This window comes from Scleropages formosus, chromosome 12, assembly GCF_900964775.1.
Source record: "Scleropages formosus chromosome 12, fSclFor1.1, whole genome shotgun sequence".
NCBI classification, from domain to species: domain Eukaryota; kingdom Metazoa; phylum Chordata; class Actinopteri; order Osteoglossiformes; family Osteoglossidae; genus Scleropages; species Scleropages formosus.
Window position 1 is genome coordinate 4346532 of NC_041817.1, and position 18457 is coordinate 4364988.

General features: G+C 41.9%; 1 protein-coding gene across 2 annotated transcripts; it reads right to left on the reverse strand.

Annotated features, from left to right (window-relative positions):
• Positions 1-2251: 2251 nt before the first annotated feature.
• rnft2 (ring finger protein, transmembrane 2) lies at positions 2252-18406 on the reverse strand. 2 transcript variants are annotated; one of them, XM_018740494.1, is made up of 10 exons: positions 18286-18406; positions 17669-17750; positions 15679-16068; positions 15517-15593; positions 13799-13899; positions 12091-12244; positions 5559-5708; positions 5377-5442; positions 3308-3409; positions 2252-2692 (listed from the first exon to the last, which is right to left on the reverse strand). In XM_018740494.1, the coding sequence occupies exons 2-10, from the start codon at positions 17685-17687 to the stop codon at positions 2558-2560; spliced, it is 1194 nt and encodes a 397-aa protein (XP_018596010.1). In that variant the 5' UTR covers positions 17688-17750; positions 18286-18406; the 3' UTR covers positions 2252-2557. The 2 variants fall into 2 exon arrangements, with proteins under 2 accessions (XP_018596010.1, XP_018596009.1); XM_018740493.1 differs by having other exon boundaries at positions 15679-16178.
• Positions 18407-18457: the final 51 nt, after the last annotated feature.

An 18457-nucleotide genomic window follows, 5' to 3' on the forward strand; every position in this document is an offset into this window, starting at 1 on the left:
ATTATTATTATTATTGATAGTAATAATAGGTTTATTGCTATTATTTAATCATCCATCTCAGTCAAATATTTCAGAATTCAACAAGAGATCAAAAAAATTCACCCAGGCACTTATTACTATTATTGTTATTGTCATTACTCAGTTATTCAGCAATGTATTGTTATTGTGCCAGTTCAGGGTAAATACCTTGCTCTGGGATGATGTTAGGGTAAAGAGGTTCCAACTGGGATCCTTCAGATAGTAACACCAGGTCTGTAAACATCGCACTAGCCGTTGCAGTTAAAATGATAAACATGGTTTATCACTGATATCATTGTTAGCCATGTGGTGCCCTGGTTTATGGTTGATAGCAATATCATTAATGTCATGGTTTATCATTGATACTGCTGTTATCAGTAGCATAGTTTACCACTGTTAAAAGTGTATGGTCACATTTGGATCCTTGTGAATGACCACCAATCACCAAATGTGTGTCACTGCAGATGGTGCCTTCAGGATCCCAGTCGAGGACACGGAGGGAACCGAACAGTGGTCCGAACATTTGCACTGAGGAAACTTGACGCCAGCAAGAATGACATTTACGAGACACACTTGGGGAGCCCATGCCTTTGTACACGCCGTACAACATGTTTCTTGTGCCTCAATATTGTGCCGTTGGAAGCCGTGGCTCTGCGCCTACTTGTACCGTTCCTACACATTTGTACAGGACAACCGTTTTTGGACAAGTATTTAATTTAAAGCTGAATCTAAAGCCCTCGATAGCACCCATGGTTATGTTGGTGTGCATTGGAGACACCATCGTGGAACAGTGTGACCATTAACCATGATCTTTTTTTCCCTTACCGTGAGATAGCCACTGCTTGGCATCTGTTCTTGTACAACAACTTCCATGTGTTTCAAGTTGCTTGTGCTTTATCATGTAAGACCGCTGTTAACGTCACACACAGGTCACCCGACGCCACCTGTAAAACACCTGCAAGACTAAGAATAGCAAGTTGATGTCATTGTCCCTTGGTAGCTGGAGAAGGGAAAAACTTACTTAATATTGCTTTAGGATTAAGGTTTTCATAACTGAGCTCAGAGCCACGGTTACTGCTGAATATAAATGACCCTTTTGGGTATACAACAAAAATAAAGGAATAAAAATCAATTTGATTCACTGTTTGAATAATGCAGTCTGGTCCTAGGTGTGACCACATTTGTTACTCCGACCAAAAGCTTTCCTCTTGATATTGCACTGTACTTTCAGCCTGTGAAATAAGCTAATATTAAACACCACATCCAACAAATCTCTTTTTGAACAGAACAGCAAGTGACAAAAACAGACACATTTTACCTTAATTTAAAAAGGAAAAAAAGATTTTTTTAAAAAAAAAGATAAATAGATGAAAAGCAGAAAGAGGTGTGTCAGTCACTTGTTATTCTGGAAACTGAGGTTTAAACATACAGTTCTATTTTATAGGGTTTTTTAAAAACTGAGCTTTTGAGCTCAAATTTTGTAGCAGTGTTAAGATAGTTTACCTTGAATACTGATAGAGCTGTAAAGAGCATGTCAATTTATATAAGCTATGATGTTTTTGTACCCTTGCAGAAATGTGATACCGTTTGAAGTATGACATTGTGATTTTGAGATTTTACTCTCTTTGAGCTGTTCTGAAAAAAAATCTTGTGATTTCTGTGAACTGTTAAATAAAATAAAAAAAAATCCAAATAAAATATTTTTAGTATCTTACTAAGCAACAAATACAAATTCTGAAGCAAAAACCAATATCATAATGGGCAAATGTGAGGTTTAATCACAGTTTCCTGCTTGTAAAACTGCAGCATAAAAGCAAATAAAATGTAGCACAGCATGTATGGTGACAGACATCCTGATAAATGGTAAATTGGCATGATTAAATAACGACAGTGTTACAGAACCACCTGTATTTTAATATAAGTTAATTTGAATTCCAGTTACAGTACATTAATTCATATACAGTAGTATCACTAACCATTTCTCCAGTGCTGGTCATAGTCATCTGGAGCCTATCCCTGAAGCACAAGGCATACAGCAGGCTACACCCTGGACGGGACACCAGTCCATTACAATTGCGTTCACTCATTAACTTACTCAGGGTAACTTAGAGTCATCAGTTCACCTGAACAGACATCTTTGGACTGTGGCAGGAACCCAACTCAACACAGGCAGAACATGCAAACTCCACGCAGATTGAGCTGAATTCAAACCCATATTCCATGTCACTGCTTAGGAGCTGTGAAGCACAAGTGCTATCCGCTGTGCCACCATGCCAGTGATATTAGAAGAAGAAATGTCCTATAACTTCAGAAATACAAGAGGGCAGCCTTTTATGACATGGCAAAAAGCACAAGAGTTTTATATACTGCATACTGTATATAAAAAACGTGACTTCCAGGTTTAGTTTTCACACATTATAAAGCCTATACAGTAATATGAAATAATATTAAATAGTTAATGAATCCAGGAGATGAATGTTCACCACTCCTGTCCCAGGGTCCTCTCAAGGTCTCGGGTTTGACTCTTCCACCTCACATGCTAGTAGATCTGGAAGTGAGCGGAAGTGGTTCCATCCTTCCAGGAACGTAGGCTCTCGACGGCCGTGGAGCGACACAGGGGACACGTGCGCTCACGCTCAAACCACAGGCACAGACAGTCTTCGCAGAAGACATGCTAGTGGACGAACAGAGTGATACATGGCGGTTCACTACTTCTTTGACTGCTGCACAGAGATCTCTCACTACTACCTTACCTCATTTTCACCATGGCGGCACATGGAGAAGTGAACAATGAGGCTTTTACAAAGCCCTTATTAACATACACAAAGCCAGGCTAATGAATACAGACTAGGGTCTTTTTTTAAAAAAAAAAAAAAAAATTAACAATGAATAATTATGTTCATTTCAGTGACAATTGTTAAGGTGATTTTATCTGTACTGCACAGTGCTCTTTGGCTACAGAAGATGAAAGAAGCGTCAACTCCAGTTTCAATTTAATCTGCACTGCATTCCAAGAATGGTGAGGAATTACCATTGCAATCACTGTGTTATTATTGCTTATTATTATTAATTTGGTGCAAAGCCTATGCTTTTATCCAAAGCAATTTAGAGTATTTGACTAATTTATACAGCTGGGTATTTTTACCGAAAGTAATTCAAGGTAAGTAGCATGTTCTATGTCCTGCAGCACTAGCAGGAAGTGGGGCTTGAACTGTCGACCGCCAGGTTACAGGTCCACGACCTTAACTCACAAGTGGAAGATTCAGTGTAGGTGAGGGACAATCCTTACCTGGCAGAGGAGAGCTACCGGATCACGGAACTCGGCCTGGCAAATGGTGCAGATGTCTCCTGCTTCGCTGCACTGTTGAGTATTGGCTCTCACCCCGTAGCTCTGGAGGACAGGAGGGAGTCAGTAACTGCGGTTGTTCACTGATTCGCACACACCAACCCACTGCAGTATTAACATACAGTGGGTAACACGGGCTCACATAACATCAGATACAAAACATTCAGAAAGTATTCAGACCTCTTTACTTTTTAATGGTGCAGCCTTATGCTAAAAGAGTTCATTTCCTCATGAATATGTCACTTACATTTACCTGAATCTACACTTAATACCTATAATGACAAAGTGAAAACAGGATTTTAGAAATTTTTGCAAATTTATTAAAAATAACAAGCTTAAATATCACATTGACATAAGTATTCAGACCCTTGACTTAGTACATAGTTGAAGCACCTTTGGTAGCGATTACAGCCACAGGTCTTCTTGGGTATGATGTGACAAGCTTTGCACACCTGGATTTGGGGACTTTCTGCCATTCTTCTTAAGCTCTGCCATCTTGGTTGGGGACCATCAGGACAGGTATTTTCAGGTTTCTCCAGAGATGTTCAACTGTGTTGAATGTGTTCAAGTCTGGGCTCTGGCTAGCCACTGAAGGACATTCACAGAGTTGTCCCTAAGACACTCCTGTGTTGTCTTTGCTTTGTGCTTAGAGTCATTGCCCTGTTGGAAGGTGAACCTTCGGCTCAGTCTCAGGTCCACAGCACTCTTGAACAGCTTTTCAATAAGGATATCTCTACTTTGCTCCATTCACACACACACACACACACACACACACACACACACACACACACACACACACACACAAAGTCTGAAACTGCTTGGCCCGAGCGGAGTCGCAGCGAGCCGGAGCCTAACCTGGTGACACAGGGCACAAGGCTAGAGGGGGAGAGGACACACCCAGGACAGGATGCCAGCCCATCACAAGGCACCCCAAGCAGGACTTAAACCCCAGACCCACTGGAGAGCAGGACCTGGCCAAACCTGCTGTGCGACCATTGCCCCCCACTTTGCTCCATTCAGCTTTCCCTCAATCCTGTGAAGTCTGCCAGCCCATGGTGCTGAAAAAGAACCCCACAGCATGATGCTGTCACCACCATGCTTGACCGTTGGGATGATATTCTGCAGTAATAAGCAGTACCTGGTTTTCTCCAGACATGACACTTTTGAATTGAGGCCAAACTGTTTAATCTTAGTTTCATTAAACCAGAGAATCTTGTTTCTGACAGAGTCCTTTATGCCCTTTTCTGTGTTTCATGCTAAAGAAAGGCTTCCATCTGGCCACTCTGCAATAAAGCCTAAATTTGTGGAGTGTTTTAGTGATGGTTGTCCTTCTGTTAGTGTCTTTTATCTCCTTACACGATTCCCTCACAAGAATTTGGCTGGGTGGCCAACTGTAGGAAGAGTCGTGGTTGTTCAAAACGTCTTCCATTTAAGAACTATGGAGGCCACTGTGCTCTTGGAAACCCTCAATGCTGCAGAAAATTTTTTCGTAGTCTTCCCCAGATCTCTGTTTCAACACAGTTCTGTCTTTAAACTCTACAGGCAATTCCTTTGACCTCATGGCTTGACTTTCGGTCTGATACACATTGTCAACTGTGGGACCTTTATAGACAGGTGTGTGCCATACCAAATCATGTCCAATCTATTGAATTTATCACAGGTGGTCTCCAAACCAGGTGTAGATACATCTCAAAGATGATTAATAGAAATGGGATGCCCCTGAGCTAAATTTCAAGTGTCAGAGCATGGGGCCTGAATACTTACGTTAATGTGATATTTCAGTTTTTTTACCAAATGTGTAAAAAATTCTAAAATCCAGTTTTTTCTTTGTCATTATGGAGTATTCAGCGTAGACTGATGAGAGAATTTGCTAAATCTAATGAAATTGTGGTATACAATTCTCCCAAGCTTCTTCGTTTGTGGGAAAGTGACTACAGTGTTTACTGTAAAACTCAGAAATGAGAAAAAATATTTTAGGAACACTGATTAAAAATAAAAACAGTCCCTCTTACCTGGGAGCTGCACAGTATTACCACCGCTTTTCGTATTGCTGCAATTCGTCCGCAGATGTCAAAAGACTGCAAGAAGGCATCCAAGTTATATAAGCAATGAACATTAAATTCACATTCATTACTATTGTATTATTATTATTATGATTATTATTGTAGCTGCTGTTATTAAAAGAGCACACCACCTTGCAGAGGCTGTAGATCACAATTAGTGTGGCTCCCAGGAAGTAGCTGCTTGAAGGGTCCTCCCCCATAATATATTTATACCACAACTGTATGGGTACCAGGGCTCGAAACAGCTGGCTCAGCTCCTCAATGACCAGGTATAACTTCCCCTGGAGTAAGGAACAGATAGGAACACGGATAGGTACATTTCAGCTCGGTAGACAGCCTACAGCAATTACACAAAACGCTTATGAAAACATACAAAATAGATGTATGAACACTTAACACAGTGAAATCAAACATTTACATTTATTCTTTTAGCAGATGCTTTTCTCCAAAGCGACATACACCTCAGAGAATACAATTTGTGCACTACATTAGGAGAAAGAGACACATAGTTGCAGACGTATGATTCTTAAGGAGTTTCTTTCCATCACATGCACTAATGTTCATCACACGAGTAACTGCATAAAACTCAGAATATCGACGATTCCTGATCACCTTCCTATAATTTTTTTTTTGAGATACATAAACATTTACATAACATTACAGGACTAGCTGTGTAAAGGCTTATCCAGACATGATCATAAAGTTATGGTGCATGAACATTTACACCTTACATGAGCTTATTAGATCATGGGCGAAATGAGTCTGAAAGAGGTGAGTTTTCAGACCCTTTTTAAATGTGGAAAGAGTTTCAGCAGTTCTGAGTGAGGGGGGGGGGGAATCATTCCACCACAACGGAGCCAGAACCGAGAACCATCATACTTTACCTTTCGTGCGCGGGACCATCTAGTGGGCAAAAGTATAAGAGCGAAGCAGTCTGCATGGGGTGTAGTGGTTGATCAAGCCTTGTAAATAGCTGGGAACAGTTTTATTAATGCATTTGTAGGCAATAACCAGGATCTTAAATTTGAGCTGGGCAGCTATAGGAAGCCATTGCAGAGAAACGAATAGAGGAGATACATGGAAACGCTTCAGCAAGTCAAACACAACTAAGGCAGCAGCATTCTGTATCAGCTGTAGAGGTTTGATGACAGTAGCAGAAAGGCCAGACAGGAGGGAGTTGCAGTAGTCCGAAAGGAATGTCACCATTGCCTGGACAAGTAGTTGGGCAGAGTCAGTTGTGAGGTTAAGGACAAATCCTGCAGATGTTATGCAGGATGTATCTGCAGGTCCGGGTTGTGGCCTCAATGTGCTGAGAGAAAGATAGACTTGAGTTAATCATCACTCCCAGACTCTTAGCTGAGGAGGTAGGCAAAATGAGTGAGTTGTTCAGTTTGATCGAGAGATAATGACAGGAAGACAAGCCAGCTGGGAAGTGTAGGATCTCTGATTTGGAGAGGTTGAGTTGGAGGTGATCAGACATCCATGCAGAGATGTCTGACAGACAGGCAGCGATACTCGAGGAAATGTCTGATGGTACAGGTGGAAAGGAGAGGAAGAGCTGGGAATCATCGGCATAGCAGTGGTACTTGAATCCATGGAAGGTGATGACAGGGCCGAGGGAGGAGGTGTAGACTAAAAAGAGCAGAGGGCCCAATACCAAGCCCTGCGGGGCACCAGTTGAGAGAGACAGAAGACAAGAACAGGAGCCCCGTCAGACCATTTGATAGGATCGGATTCCTTTGATCCCAAGCAGACTAAGAGAGGAGAGCAGAATCTGGTGGTTGACAGCATCGAATGCTGCAGACAGGTCAAGGAGGATGAGGACCAAGGAGAGGGAGGCGGCTGTAGCCAACTGGAGAGCATCAGACATTGCCAAGCACGGCATCTCCATGGCGTGACCAACTCTGAATCCAGACTGATATTCATCCAAACAAAAACGCCCTTGTTATTAGCCCATATACCCTGGGTGCTCAAACGTACACAATTAGGATGAGGAGGCTATTCATAACTCAATCTCGATCTGTTTGTGTGCGCAACGCTCAACAGTCATTTGTGCATAAACCAGACATTAAGACCACAGAATTATAGGTAGATCAATGGCTAGGTGTGAAAAAAATGGACAATGTATTCACCCCATGATCCCACCCTAATGAATATGAAGTGACATGAACAGCATTTGGAGTAAAAACATAGATTTAAAATGGGTTGTCAACAGGGGTGCGGTGGCGCAGTGGGTTGGACCACAGTCCTGCTCTCCGGTGGGTCTGGGGTTTGAGTCCCGCTTGGGGTGCCTTGTGATGGACTGGCGTCCCGTCCTGGGTGTGTCCCCTCCCCCTCCGGCCTTACGCCCTATGTTACCGGGTAGGCTCCGTGACCCCGTGTGGGACAAGCGGTTCTGGAAACGTGTGTGTGTGTGTGTGTGTGGGTTGTCAACTGATGAATACATGTGGGAAATATGTATATCGATCTGCTCATAAATCCAACCACTGTGCCACAATCAGTAAATGATTCAAGCTGCCCCTCAATGTATTTGTGGGGTAATTTCTGTAAAAGCCTCAGATAAAGCTGACAAAGATGTTTTGGTGTTGTTTACTGACAACTAACATCTGGACACACACACGCAGGTGACGATCGCATTGTAACACACAAATGTTTCAGAAAGAAGTAAATTAAACACTACTAATCATAAATCAATAAAAGTAAAATGTTTGTACCTTTGAAAATTACAGTATACATTATCTGTTACATTTACAGTTATTTATTTAGCAGACGCTTTTCTCCAAAGCGACTTACAATGGTGTAACACGCCGAGGCCGCTCGGGAAGGGGGTGGAGACGGGGGCAAAGCAGCAACAGCTGGGGCTGATTTCACTCCCTATTTCTTTCCCGGTGCCCAGCAGCAGGGGGAAGAGACTGAGGAGGAGAACGAGGCGAACCCGAACCCCTATCCCTGAGACGATGCCTGCGTCCCGACCAACCCGACTCTCCCAGCCCCCCTGACCAGCACGAAACCTCTCCCTACCTGTTCCCTGGTCCCCCTTTCCCGTCTCCTTCCTTCTCCCCGTCTAAGGGCAAATAAAAGCCCACAGCAACGGGCGACTGCATCTCCTGTCTCCTGCCTCGTCTCTTACAAATGGATACTACGTAGTGTTACCAGCCCACACACTTTATTCACCAAGGTGACTTACACTGCTAGATACACTACTTATAATGGATCACTCATCCATACATCAGTGGAACACACACACACTCTCTCTGTCACTCACACACTATGGGTGAACCTGAACAGCATGTCCTTGGAGTGTTATGTGTATCATGTGTTATGTGTATGGATTGTTATATATATATCACACTTAACAAGGTTCCAACAAGCACCACAGTAAAGGTGTTTTTAACAAAGACTTTTGTTTTAATGTATGCTGAAGAATCTGTACAGGTAACACATGGGTTATCAAATAGTGCACCACCTTTAATGGTATTTTGCAGTATACTTGTCCAATGTTATTTGGTCTCCCTTATTAAGTATTTAACAAATCAAGTCTAAGATCACTAGTTCCACTTCTAGTTAATCAGTACAGATTCTCATTTAAATGGTCTGCCATCTCTGGTCTGGGCCACAACATTTGGTCCAGTACAATAATCTGAAGTCACATTTAAAAAATTGTGCCAATTGGCTGTGTGAGAGACTGACAAATGCACTGCATGGTGGGAACTGCGTACCCACACTCTCAGCCTTCACATTCTTCAAACCTGTCCATTCCATACAAGTTTATGAAATGAAATAATTACTTTTAAAGAAGATATATGCTAGACCCTTCATGAATGGAAGAGGAGGGCAATATGAAAAACAGCCGCTATAAAACACAGATCTTGAACTGTTTTCTGCAGTTATTTACTATCAGAGTAGAAGAAAAGAGAAAAGAAACTGTTATCACCTCTATATGAAATGCAAACTAAAAAAACTGGAATAAAAAGAACTAAATGTAAAAAGTACATTAAAGTAAAAAAAAAAAAAAAAACATAACATTTCATTGTGTTACAGTACTTTTGTCACATTCAGGGACGGGAGACAGGAGGTAGGTGGTTCAGACCCAAGCACAGGTGAGGTCATCCTGGATCCAATCAAACACACAGAGGCAGATGAAATCGGTGGTCAGGGACAGGTGTCAGTTGATCGAGGTGCAAACGTCGTTGCGAGGGCAAGACAGTACTCAGAACAAGGGAAAGTGTGCAGAGGTCGAAGGCCAGGTAAACACTGGAACGAGGACCAGGGTGCAAGGGATGAACCACTGAAATCACAAGCCAGGGCATTGCAAGATTCCACAACCTTGTGCCGGGACAGAGCTGCCTTTATCCCTGGCCTTGATTACCATCAGGTGCAGCTGCTTGGCTTGTGGGCGTGACAACTTTCTCCTCATCATTTTAGGGACCATTTACGGTGACTTTCAGGTGATCTTGGGATGGGCTTGGGACAAATTGGATTTTTTCCCATTAAATAATAAGACAATAAACAACATCATTACCCATTTCTTCCATACTCCGTCTGTTCAGGAACAAATTATTTTTCCAAACTGCAAACTGCAGTTTTGTTTCCTTATACATTATCTGGTGCTATTCTAAGTTCAGTTATTTGTGCAGGTTTGGAGATATGAAACTGGAAAATCATTCACATAAGCAAACGTGCTATGTGTCAGCTCTAATGTCACCTTCCTAAAAGAGCTTATCTGTCAATAATAAACAACACATAATACTGCATTTGGTGTTCTGTTCTAGGATTCTTCATTTTTAATATGTAAAATCAACATCCAGCACTGTGCACTTCAAGGAGACAGAAGCAACCAAGCAACTGTGGCAGGAAGCTCCCAGAATCCCTCTTCCAGTTGCCATCAGTGCAACTGAGCAACAGGGTTCAACTGTTAGAGAGGCCCCCGTGGCCTGCCAGTAGGGGGCGATGTCCCGCAGTTGTACCATCTTACACCAAAAGACCACTAAAACACATAAGACGCTGCGAAGGAGCGTTCACCCACATGAATCGTGGGTAAAACCACCCCAGCTCCCTGGCTTGTGAAACAAATTTGTTTTTTTATTTCCTGACAGGGATTAATGGCCCTTCGTGAGCCCCCCTGCGGGAGCAGACCTCAGGAAACGGGCAATTTATCTTTGCTTTTGTCCCGCCGGCATAGCTCGCAAATGCACCCTCAATTCTACAAACGTAACTGGATTCAAGCCAAAGGAGAAGCTGACGGGAAGTTTGCCATCCCACCTCTCCTTCATTAACACACCTGACCCTCCTAACCCCATTTCTGAGGCGCCCGGCAGCTGGGGACAAAGTGGTTATCACTGCATACCCAAAGCATGTTTTCATTAAGTCCAAACGTCTGCCGACTTCCCAGGAGGGGGAACACGTTTGCACTGCCATTAATGAGAAAAGTAAGTCGTCACTTTTCAATGTGTAATTACTAAAAGGCCTGTAGAAATGTCATCTGAGAACTCAAGTTCAAAGCAGCGCTACTCTTAAAAATGTCATTCTCAGCCAGTTATGGTTTTTTTACATATTGGTATTTCTAATATAAAATATACTTCCTGAACTAAATTTTTTTTGTTAAAATATGTAATACATTACTTCACTGAGCTGACACTTTTCTCCAGCAACTTAACAGTGTAAAGCTACTTACAGTTATTTACCCATTTATACAGCTGGGATTGTTTTTTTTTTTTTTTTTACTGGAGCAATTAAGGGCAGGTATCTGGCTCAAGCATACTACAGCTGGAGGTGAGACTCAAGTTCCAAAGGCAGCAATTCTAACCACTACGCTATCAGTTACCAAATATTTTAAATCAGTATCTATTCTACTTTATATAATATTGATACATTTAATACTTATAAACACATATTTTTATTTTATGTTCAAATTTTAATATTTAAATAATATTTGAAGTTTCTAATATACTGTATATTTATAAGAAAATTATAGGTAATACTAAATTATTTCTTAATTTTTTTAAATTACATTTTCAACTTTAAAAGTAAAGAAGTAATAGGTAATGCAAACATTTTTTTCAGTAAGGAAGGACAACTGTGGTCTCTCACTCTTTGCCTTCATGGTTGGGCCACTAGGGCTTGGTTTAGTCTGTGGTTGCAACACTTTTCCCAGTCGACGGATGCTGCCGTAATGGGATCTTCCAGGGAAAGGTGACTTCACCACATTCTCTCAGGGGAAATGAGCTCAGCATCAGGCCCTTGTTAGCCGGCCACTTTCTCCCTGCACCAGAGACTGGAGCTCAACCCGCCAAGGTGAGGCAGCGCACAGGCTGCTGGGGAAAGACTGCTTATACTGCTTATATCTATGCCTGCCTCCCAAACACTTGAAAAACAGACTGTGAGCAAAACTCCATTAATAGTGTAAAACTCACTTACTGCAACAGATTCAATGTTTTGACTCCAGTCTTTCTGGAAACTTAGTAATCAATGCAGTTATTTTTAGATTCTTTAGGTGAGAAGTTTCATCAGTGTATTGCAATGGTGTCTGTTGGGCATTAAAGCAATACCGTACAGAAAAATTTAAAAAATACAGTATATGTCAAATAACAGAAAAAAGTACATCAAGGAGGAGCAAGCATGTGTTCCTTGAGTGGCACACCTGCACTGGATTCTGTTTCTTACCCTGGACTTGAAAGCGAGGAGTATCTTTGGCAGGAACAGGACAAAGCACTTGAGCCCAATGGTGAGGTACTTCAGAACAAAGTCGGTGATCCCCACCACCCAGATCAAGTCGAAGAAATCAAAGCTCTCGATGTTGGGCTTTGCAAAGAACAGGCTGTAGGGAGAAAACGATGGCTTATATTACCGTATTACATATTGTAAGTTTCCAAGTGACACTTTTATCCAAGATGACTGATGTTACCTGAATGTGTAACATCTGTATGCAACAAAAGCAAAAAAATCTCCTTAAATGTGAAACAATGCTCAAAAACTATCATCATATGAAATTGTTCTGCATGTTTCTGAGAATTTGGTCATTACAGTAATTATTAGTTAGAGTAATTTGGAGAATGTATTCAAACCCAACAGAAAGCAATAACCTCATAGCACTGAAATGATTTGAAACCAAAAAGGTGGACAAAAAAAAAAACACAGCAAAACTACCGAGAGATAAATAAATAAATAAATACTCACAGAACAAGCAGACAGAATGATGCAAAAGACACCTACAGGAAACAAGTACATACGACTAAAATAAAGTATAAAAATAAATGTGTGCATGTTGTAGACAAAGAAGTGACTAAAATAAAAGATGAAGTGTTTGAAACAACTGTTTAAATTTTGTATGTTTAAAATAAATCTAAATGTATTGCAAAAGAATATATAGGCAAGCCTCAATTTACAAACTCTCTTTATGTGAAATTTACTGTTTGCGTATCAAAATCAGCAAAGAAATTTCAACTAAATTTTCACGAAGCATGCTCAAAAAAACATGAAAATTGCAAATCGTGCAAGTGAAGCAAAAATGCAATGATGTACTGTAATAGGCGAGTCTGCATCTAGATCGCTCCGTCTGTTGGTTCTTTAGGACAGTGGAGATTGTTACTTTAAGAGAGTTAGGCATTATGGGAAGTGTATGAAATTCCACAGGCGTGAATTTCGGCCATATAAGGTATGTTATTTAGTTGAACAATTGTGGAGACAAGAGGAACAATTAATAGGAAAAGTTTAGGTGATTGACTTTCGGGTATGTATACACATTTTGCCAACAGTGCAGTTTTACAAAGTTGTTCACAATAAACGTGACATGATCAGCGGAGACCTTCTTAATTTGTTGTTCATCCTGTGGTGAACTAATGAACTAAAAAGAAAAGTGGGAATTACCCTAGAGCATTAAGTTTGTAAACGTAGGTGTATTATATTGTGCTAAAATCAGACGTTGATAGCTATACAGGTGTTTTATAGGGTTCAAGTGATAGTTGGGAAAATTGGTATGAGGTTTTTGGTGGACTAGGAATGCAGTATTATTCTTCCTCTTTTAAAATGTTAAATAATTGAATAAACAATAAGCTTTCGTTGGTATCCGAAATTTCACCATTTAGATTTACAGTTATTTGTTTAGCTGATGCTCTTCTCCAAAACGATGTACAATGTTAAGATACTTACACCTATTTACCCATTTATACAGCTGGAAAATTTTACTGGAGCAATTTTGGGTAAGTACCTTTCTCAAGGGTACTACAGATGGAGGTGAGATTTGAACTTGCGACCTTTGGGTCTAAAAATTTTGTAAATCCAAGAATGCCTGAATTCCCAACATGAATGCCAATCCAGACTGTGAGGTTCTTCAGTGTATCCTGAATTGCTCCATTGTTTCCTTTTACTATACCTGTTGTGCAGCTCCTGCGTGCTGAACGTGTAGTAAAGGTACACCGTGTTTCCCATCAGGAAGACCAGAATCCAGAGTGTGACAAAAACTGACCTCTTTTCCTAGTGGGCAGAAACAGGACCGCTGTGTCATTCATTTCAATCAATCCCAGTCACACACAATTCTCACATGCTTCAAATATATTTCACTCAACAGTAGCAAACACAAATTGGACTGTATCACTTGTTTTCATTTATCATGCTTATGGTTTTTCACAAATCGACTTGCAGTGTTAAGACAGCTGTTAAGTTACTCGTCCATTTATGTTACTGATTCTACTGCTCTCGAGGGCACTACAGAAGAAAGCGGGATTTTAATCTGGGTCCTTGAAGTGGAAAGCAGCACATCTAACTACTTTGCCACCTGCTGGTCCAAAAGTGCAATTATATGCTATGTGAATTCTAATGATTACGAATGGACTCAAACCTTTAATGTGATCCAGAATTAGATGCCTAATCCATTAGGCTGCATTGTAAACATCTTCATATTCATATTATAATAATTCCATAACAAACTTGTCACATATCCTTGTGACTTTATATAATTAAAAACATGGACTTAGAATTTCAGTGTGTTACAGCGTGGCATCACATTATGTACATGTGAGACCTGTGGCAGTTCAGAGAGTGAATGTAGCGATGGCAATTGTACACGCAAAATGATGTTCACATCCACAAGTCACCACATGCATGACCTGCATAACAAAACGACGGGGAGAACACATTTGTAAAAGGAAGGCATAAACTTCCTTGAATGTGTAATTAAATTGATGCATTTTCATTTCTCTATTTCTCACTTTGAATTTCCTCAAAACTGCATTAAAACTTAAAGCCAGATGGTGACTACATTTGCAAATGTGAAGTACAACCACACATTCAAGTTCTCTACTAATTATGATTTACATTTATTAAATAAGCTGACACTTTTCTCCAAAGCGATTTTTAGTGTTAAGCTACTTACAGTTATTTACCCACTTATATTGCTGGGTAATTTTACTGTGCCAATTTAGGGTAACTGCCTTATTCATGGGCACTATAGCAGAGGTTGGGATTCAGACCCGGGTCCGTGGAGTGCAAGGTGGCAACTCTAACCAATGCACCCCCTGCTGGCCCTTTGTTACAGTGGACTGCACTATACCCCATTTCATTATTTGTTTTGCAAATTATAGTTATCCGTTTTGGAAAAAATAACCTTAATACTCTTGGGGTGTACTTACGTTTTTACAATTTACTCTATTATACCTTGTACTCTTTATTATATTATTCAACATAGGGTATTCTTTCATGACTTCTACTCTTTTACTCCATTACATGCATGCCATTCTTTTCATTTCACAGCTGGAATTTCTGGTATGCAAAGCACCTTTGTTTGGAAACCTTAGGTGGTCTGATTTATGGGCACAAACAGATGCAGAAAGTATAAAAAACCGGGCAGAGATGTGCAGGTAGTGGCCATCATCTGGCAAGATCAGGCAGAACTATTATAAACCATTTTAAGCTTATTTGTGCCTTATTACCAAGGCTCCAAAGAATCTGAAATTGCCGGAAAAAGATCAGTTCCAACATTACACTCACTATTATGTTTCACAAAGTACAGAAATGTTGTCACTGATCCCTCATTACATGCCAGTACTCACTCTATCCTCGCTGAGGGACAAAGGGACACACAGTTAGCCTTACCCGTAATGAAACCTGATGCTTTACTGTCGAATTGGCAAATGCAAATGTGCTGGCCATCCCAATGCACACGGCAATCCCTGGTAAGCACAAGAAGCAAAGTCAAGCAAGACCTTCAAAGTCAGAAATTCCTCTTCACTGCAAAGCAACCATCCAGACTCTTACCAAGCTTATGCTGAAAGCAGACCTTGGAGAGGAGGATGAGAATGAACGGGAAACCTTTCTGCAACCAAGATATGATGGCCCGGAGCTCAGAAAGAGCAGGCGCTGGCGTTGAGGAGTCCTCTGCCCCATCGTCCCCGCTGCCGTGGCGCTCACCAGTGGCTGCATGCAGCAGGGAGGAGCGGTGCTGAGAGGGCTGGTGGTGGTGGTGATGGTGGTGATGGTGGTGGTGGTGATGCTGGGGAAGCCTTGGAAGGAAAGGGGTGCTCTCTGGCCTGTGGGGGCCCTCCTCATGGGAAGATGTGGCCATCTGGATGAACACTTCCGGTGGAGACCCCAGCACCAGCCCGGCTGCCTGGAAAGGGACGGAGGTCACGTTTCCAGAGGGGACTCCTACGAGGCCGGAGAAAAGCTGCTGAGGCGAGGGGGCATCAGGTTTCAGGCAGTCGAAGACTCCGCCCTCATCTAGACTGCTCTCTGACCCCAGGGTCTGGCTCCGACTCCTGGAAGGATAAAATCAGCAGGCTAACTCACCACTCATCATTGTATCACAACATTTGTAACTTAAGAAAAGCCCTGAAGGCTGTTGCTATTATTAATGTGGGTGGCACAGTCGCTCAGCGGGTGGCTCTAGTGCCTCACAGCATGTGTGCATGGGTTTCCTCCATTTCCTCCCACAGTCCAAAGACATGCATTTCAGGTGGTTTAGTGACTCTAAATTACCCATCGTGTGTATCTATGTGTTACATTGCTCTGCAGGCAGGTGAATTTAATATAGTGCATCTAGCATTGTAAGTCACCTTAGATAACACACACACACACACACACACACTGTCTGAAACCACTTCTCCAGGGGAGCCAGAGCCTAACTTACAGGGTCACAGGGAGCCAGAGCCTAACTTGGCAACACAGGGCATAAGGCTAGAGCAGTAGGGGACACACCCAGGACAGGATGCCAGTCCATCACAAGACACCACAAGTGGGACTTGAACCCCCAACCCACTGGAGAACAGGACCCAGTCAAACTCACCCCCCCACCTCAGATAACAGTGTCACCTAAGTTGTTTTTACATTTACTCATTTAGCAGACAATTTTATACAAGCAAATTACAATGTTAAGATACTTACAACTATTTACCAATTTATACAGCTGGGTCATTTTACTGGAACAACTTACGATAATTACCTTGCTCCAGGGTACTACAGTCAAAGGTGGGAACAGAACCTACAACCTTTAGGACCAAAGGCAGCAGCTGTAACCACTACACTACCAGCTGCCCTAACAATTACTTGTTAATAATCATTTTATGTCCCCTTGGAGAAGAATGTCTGCGAAATGAATAAATGCCTAGTGGATTCTTTTATATAGAATTGCAATGCAATGCAATGTCTACAACTGCTTGTCCCAAGCAGGGTCGTGGCAAACCAGAGCCTAACTCGGCAACACAGGGTGCAGCAGGGCCGAGGGAGGAGGGGACACACCCTGGACAGCACCTTTAAGTCAGAGTGACTTTGCCTCACAGTTACATTTTTTTAGTGGAATAATTCAAGGTAGGGGTGGTGCACTGGGGCGCAGTGGGTTGGACTGGGTCCTGCTCTCCGGTTGGTCTGGGGTTTGAGTCCTGCTTGGGGTGCCTTGCGACGGACTGGTGTCCCATCCTGGGTGTGTCCCCTCCCCATCCAGCCTTACGCCCTGTGTTGCTGGGTGAGGCTCCGGCTCCCCACGACCCCGTATGGGACAAGTGGTTCAGACAATGTGTGTGTGTGTGTGTGTGTGTGTGTGTGTGTGTAATTCAAGGTAAGTACCTTAATTAGTGTACTAAACTAAAAGCGGCAAATGGAGCTCAAAGCAGCAACTTTTCACTTGCAGATACATTACCTTAACCAGCACATCACCTGCTGCCTAATAATAATAATGAATGTAAAAATGATGGTGATCATGATGATGACGAATGCTGTGGGGTATGGTGCAGTTTCCCATACCGCGAAATACCTTTCAGGAGGCATGCCATCCGTGTTACTGCTGTGTCTCCTCTGCATGGCCTTCACCTCCACCTCATGTCCCTGCTTCAGGCCTGGGGGCACAGAGGGGACAGGCTGCAGCACCACCCAAAATGTGCCAGCAACTCAACCTAAAGACATGATACTCATCCTTTCTGGGGTAAGAACAAAAATAAAAAAGAAATAAAAAAAAAAACTCTACATGGTTTCACATTCGCCTGCTCTTTCTTTACACTCGATATTTATGGAGACAAAAGAAAAGCCAGAAGCAAGAATCTAATGTCACTACTGTTACTGTAGCCCAGATTGTGAAACTTGTTTTTTTTTTTTTTCCTGATTATGATATCGCACAACCGACGGTGCTTATTTGGACAAATACTAATAATTCAGCCTCCGACCACCTTTACAATTATCATAACTATTATCATGTCACACAACTCATCACACACAGTTAATACAGTGAGTGATCATGACTGAATGAATGAATGATATGCGCATCGTGCACTGCATGTCGATGTTTTAAATTCAATTGACATGTCACATGTGCAGTGATGATAACATGACTACCGCACAGAAAATGTTTATTACGACATTCGACGCTCATCTTACCAGTTTTATCTGGTAACCAGTACCGTACATACGTTGTGCTTTTTCCATTAAAAACCTGTTATTCCTTTCCCTTTGCACACAATACAATATTGCTGCAAGGCTCAGCCAATCAGAGCCCGCTGCTCTGAGTGGACTACTTCCGGGTTATTGTAACCTTTTTGGTTGTACTGTG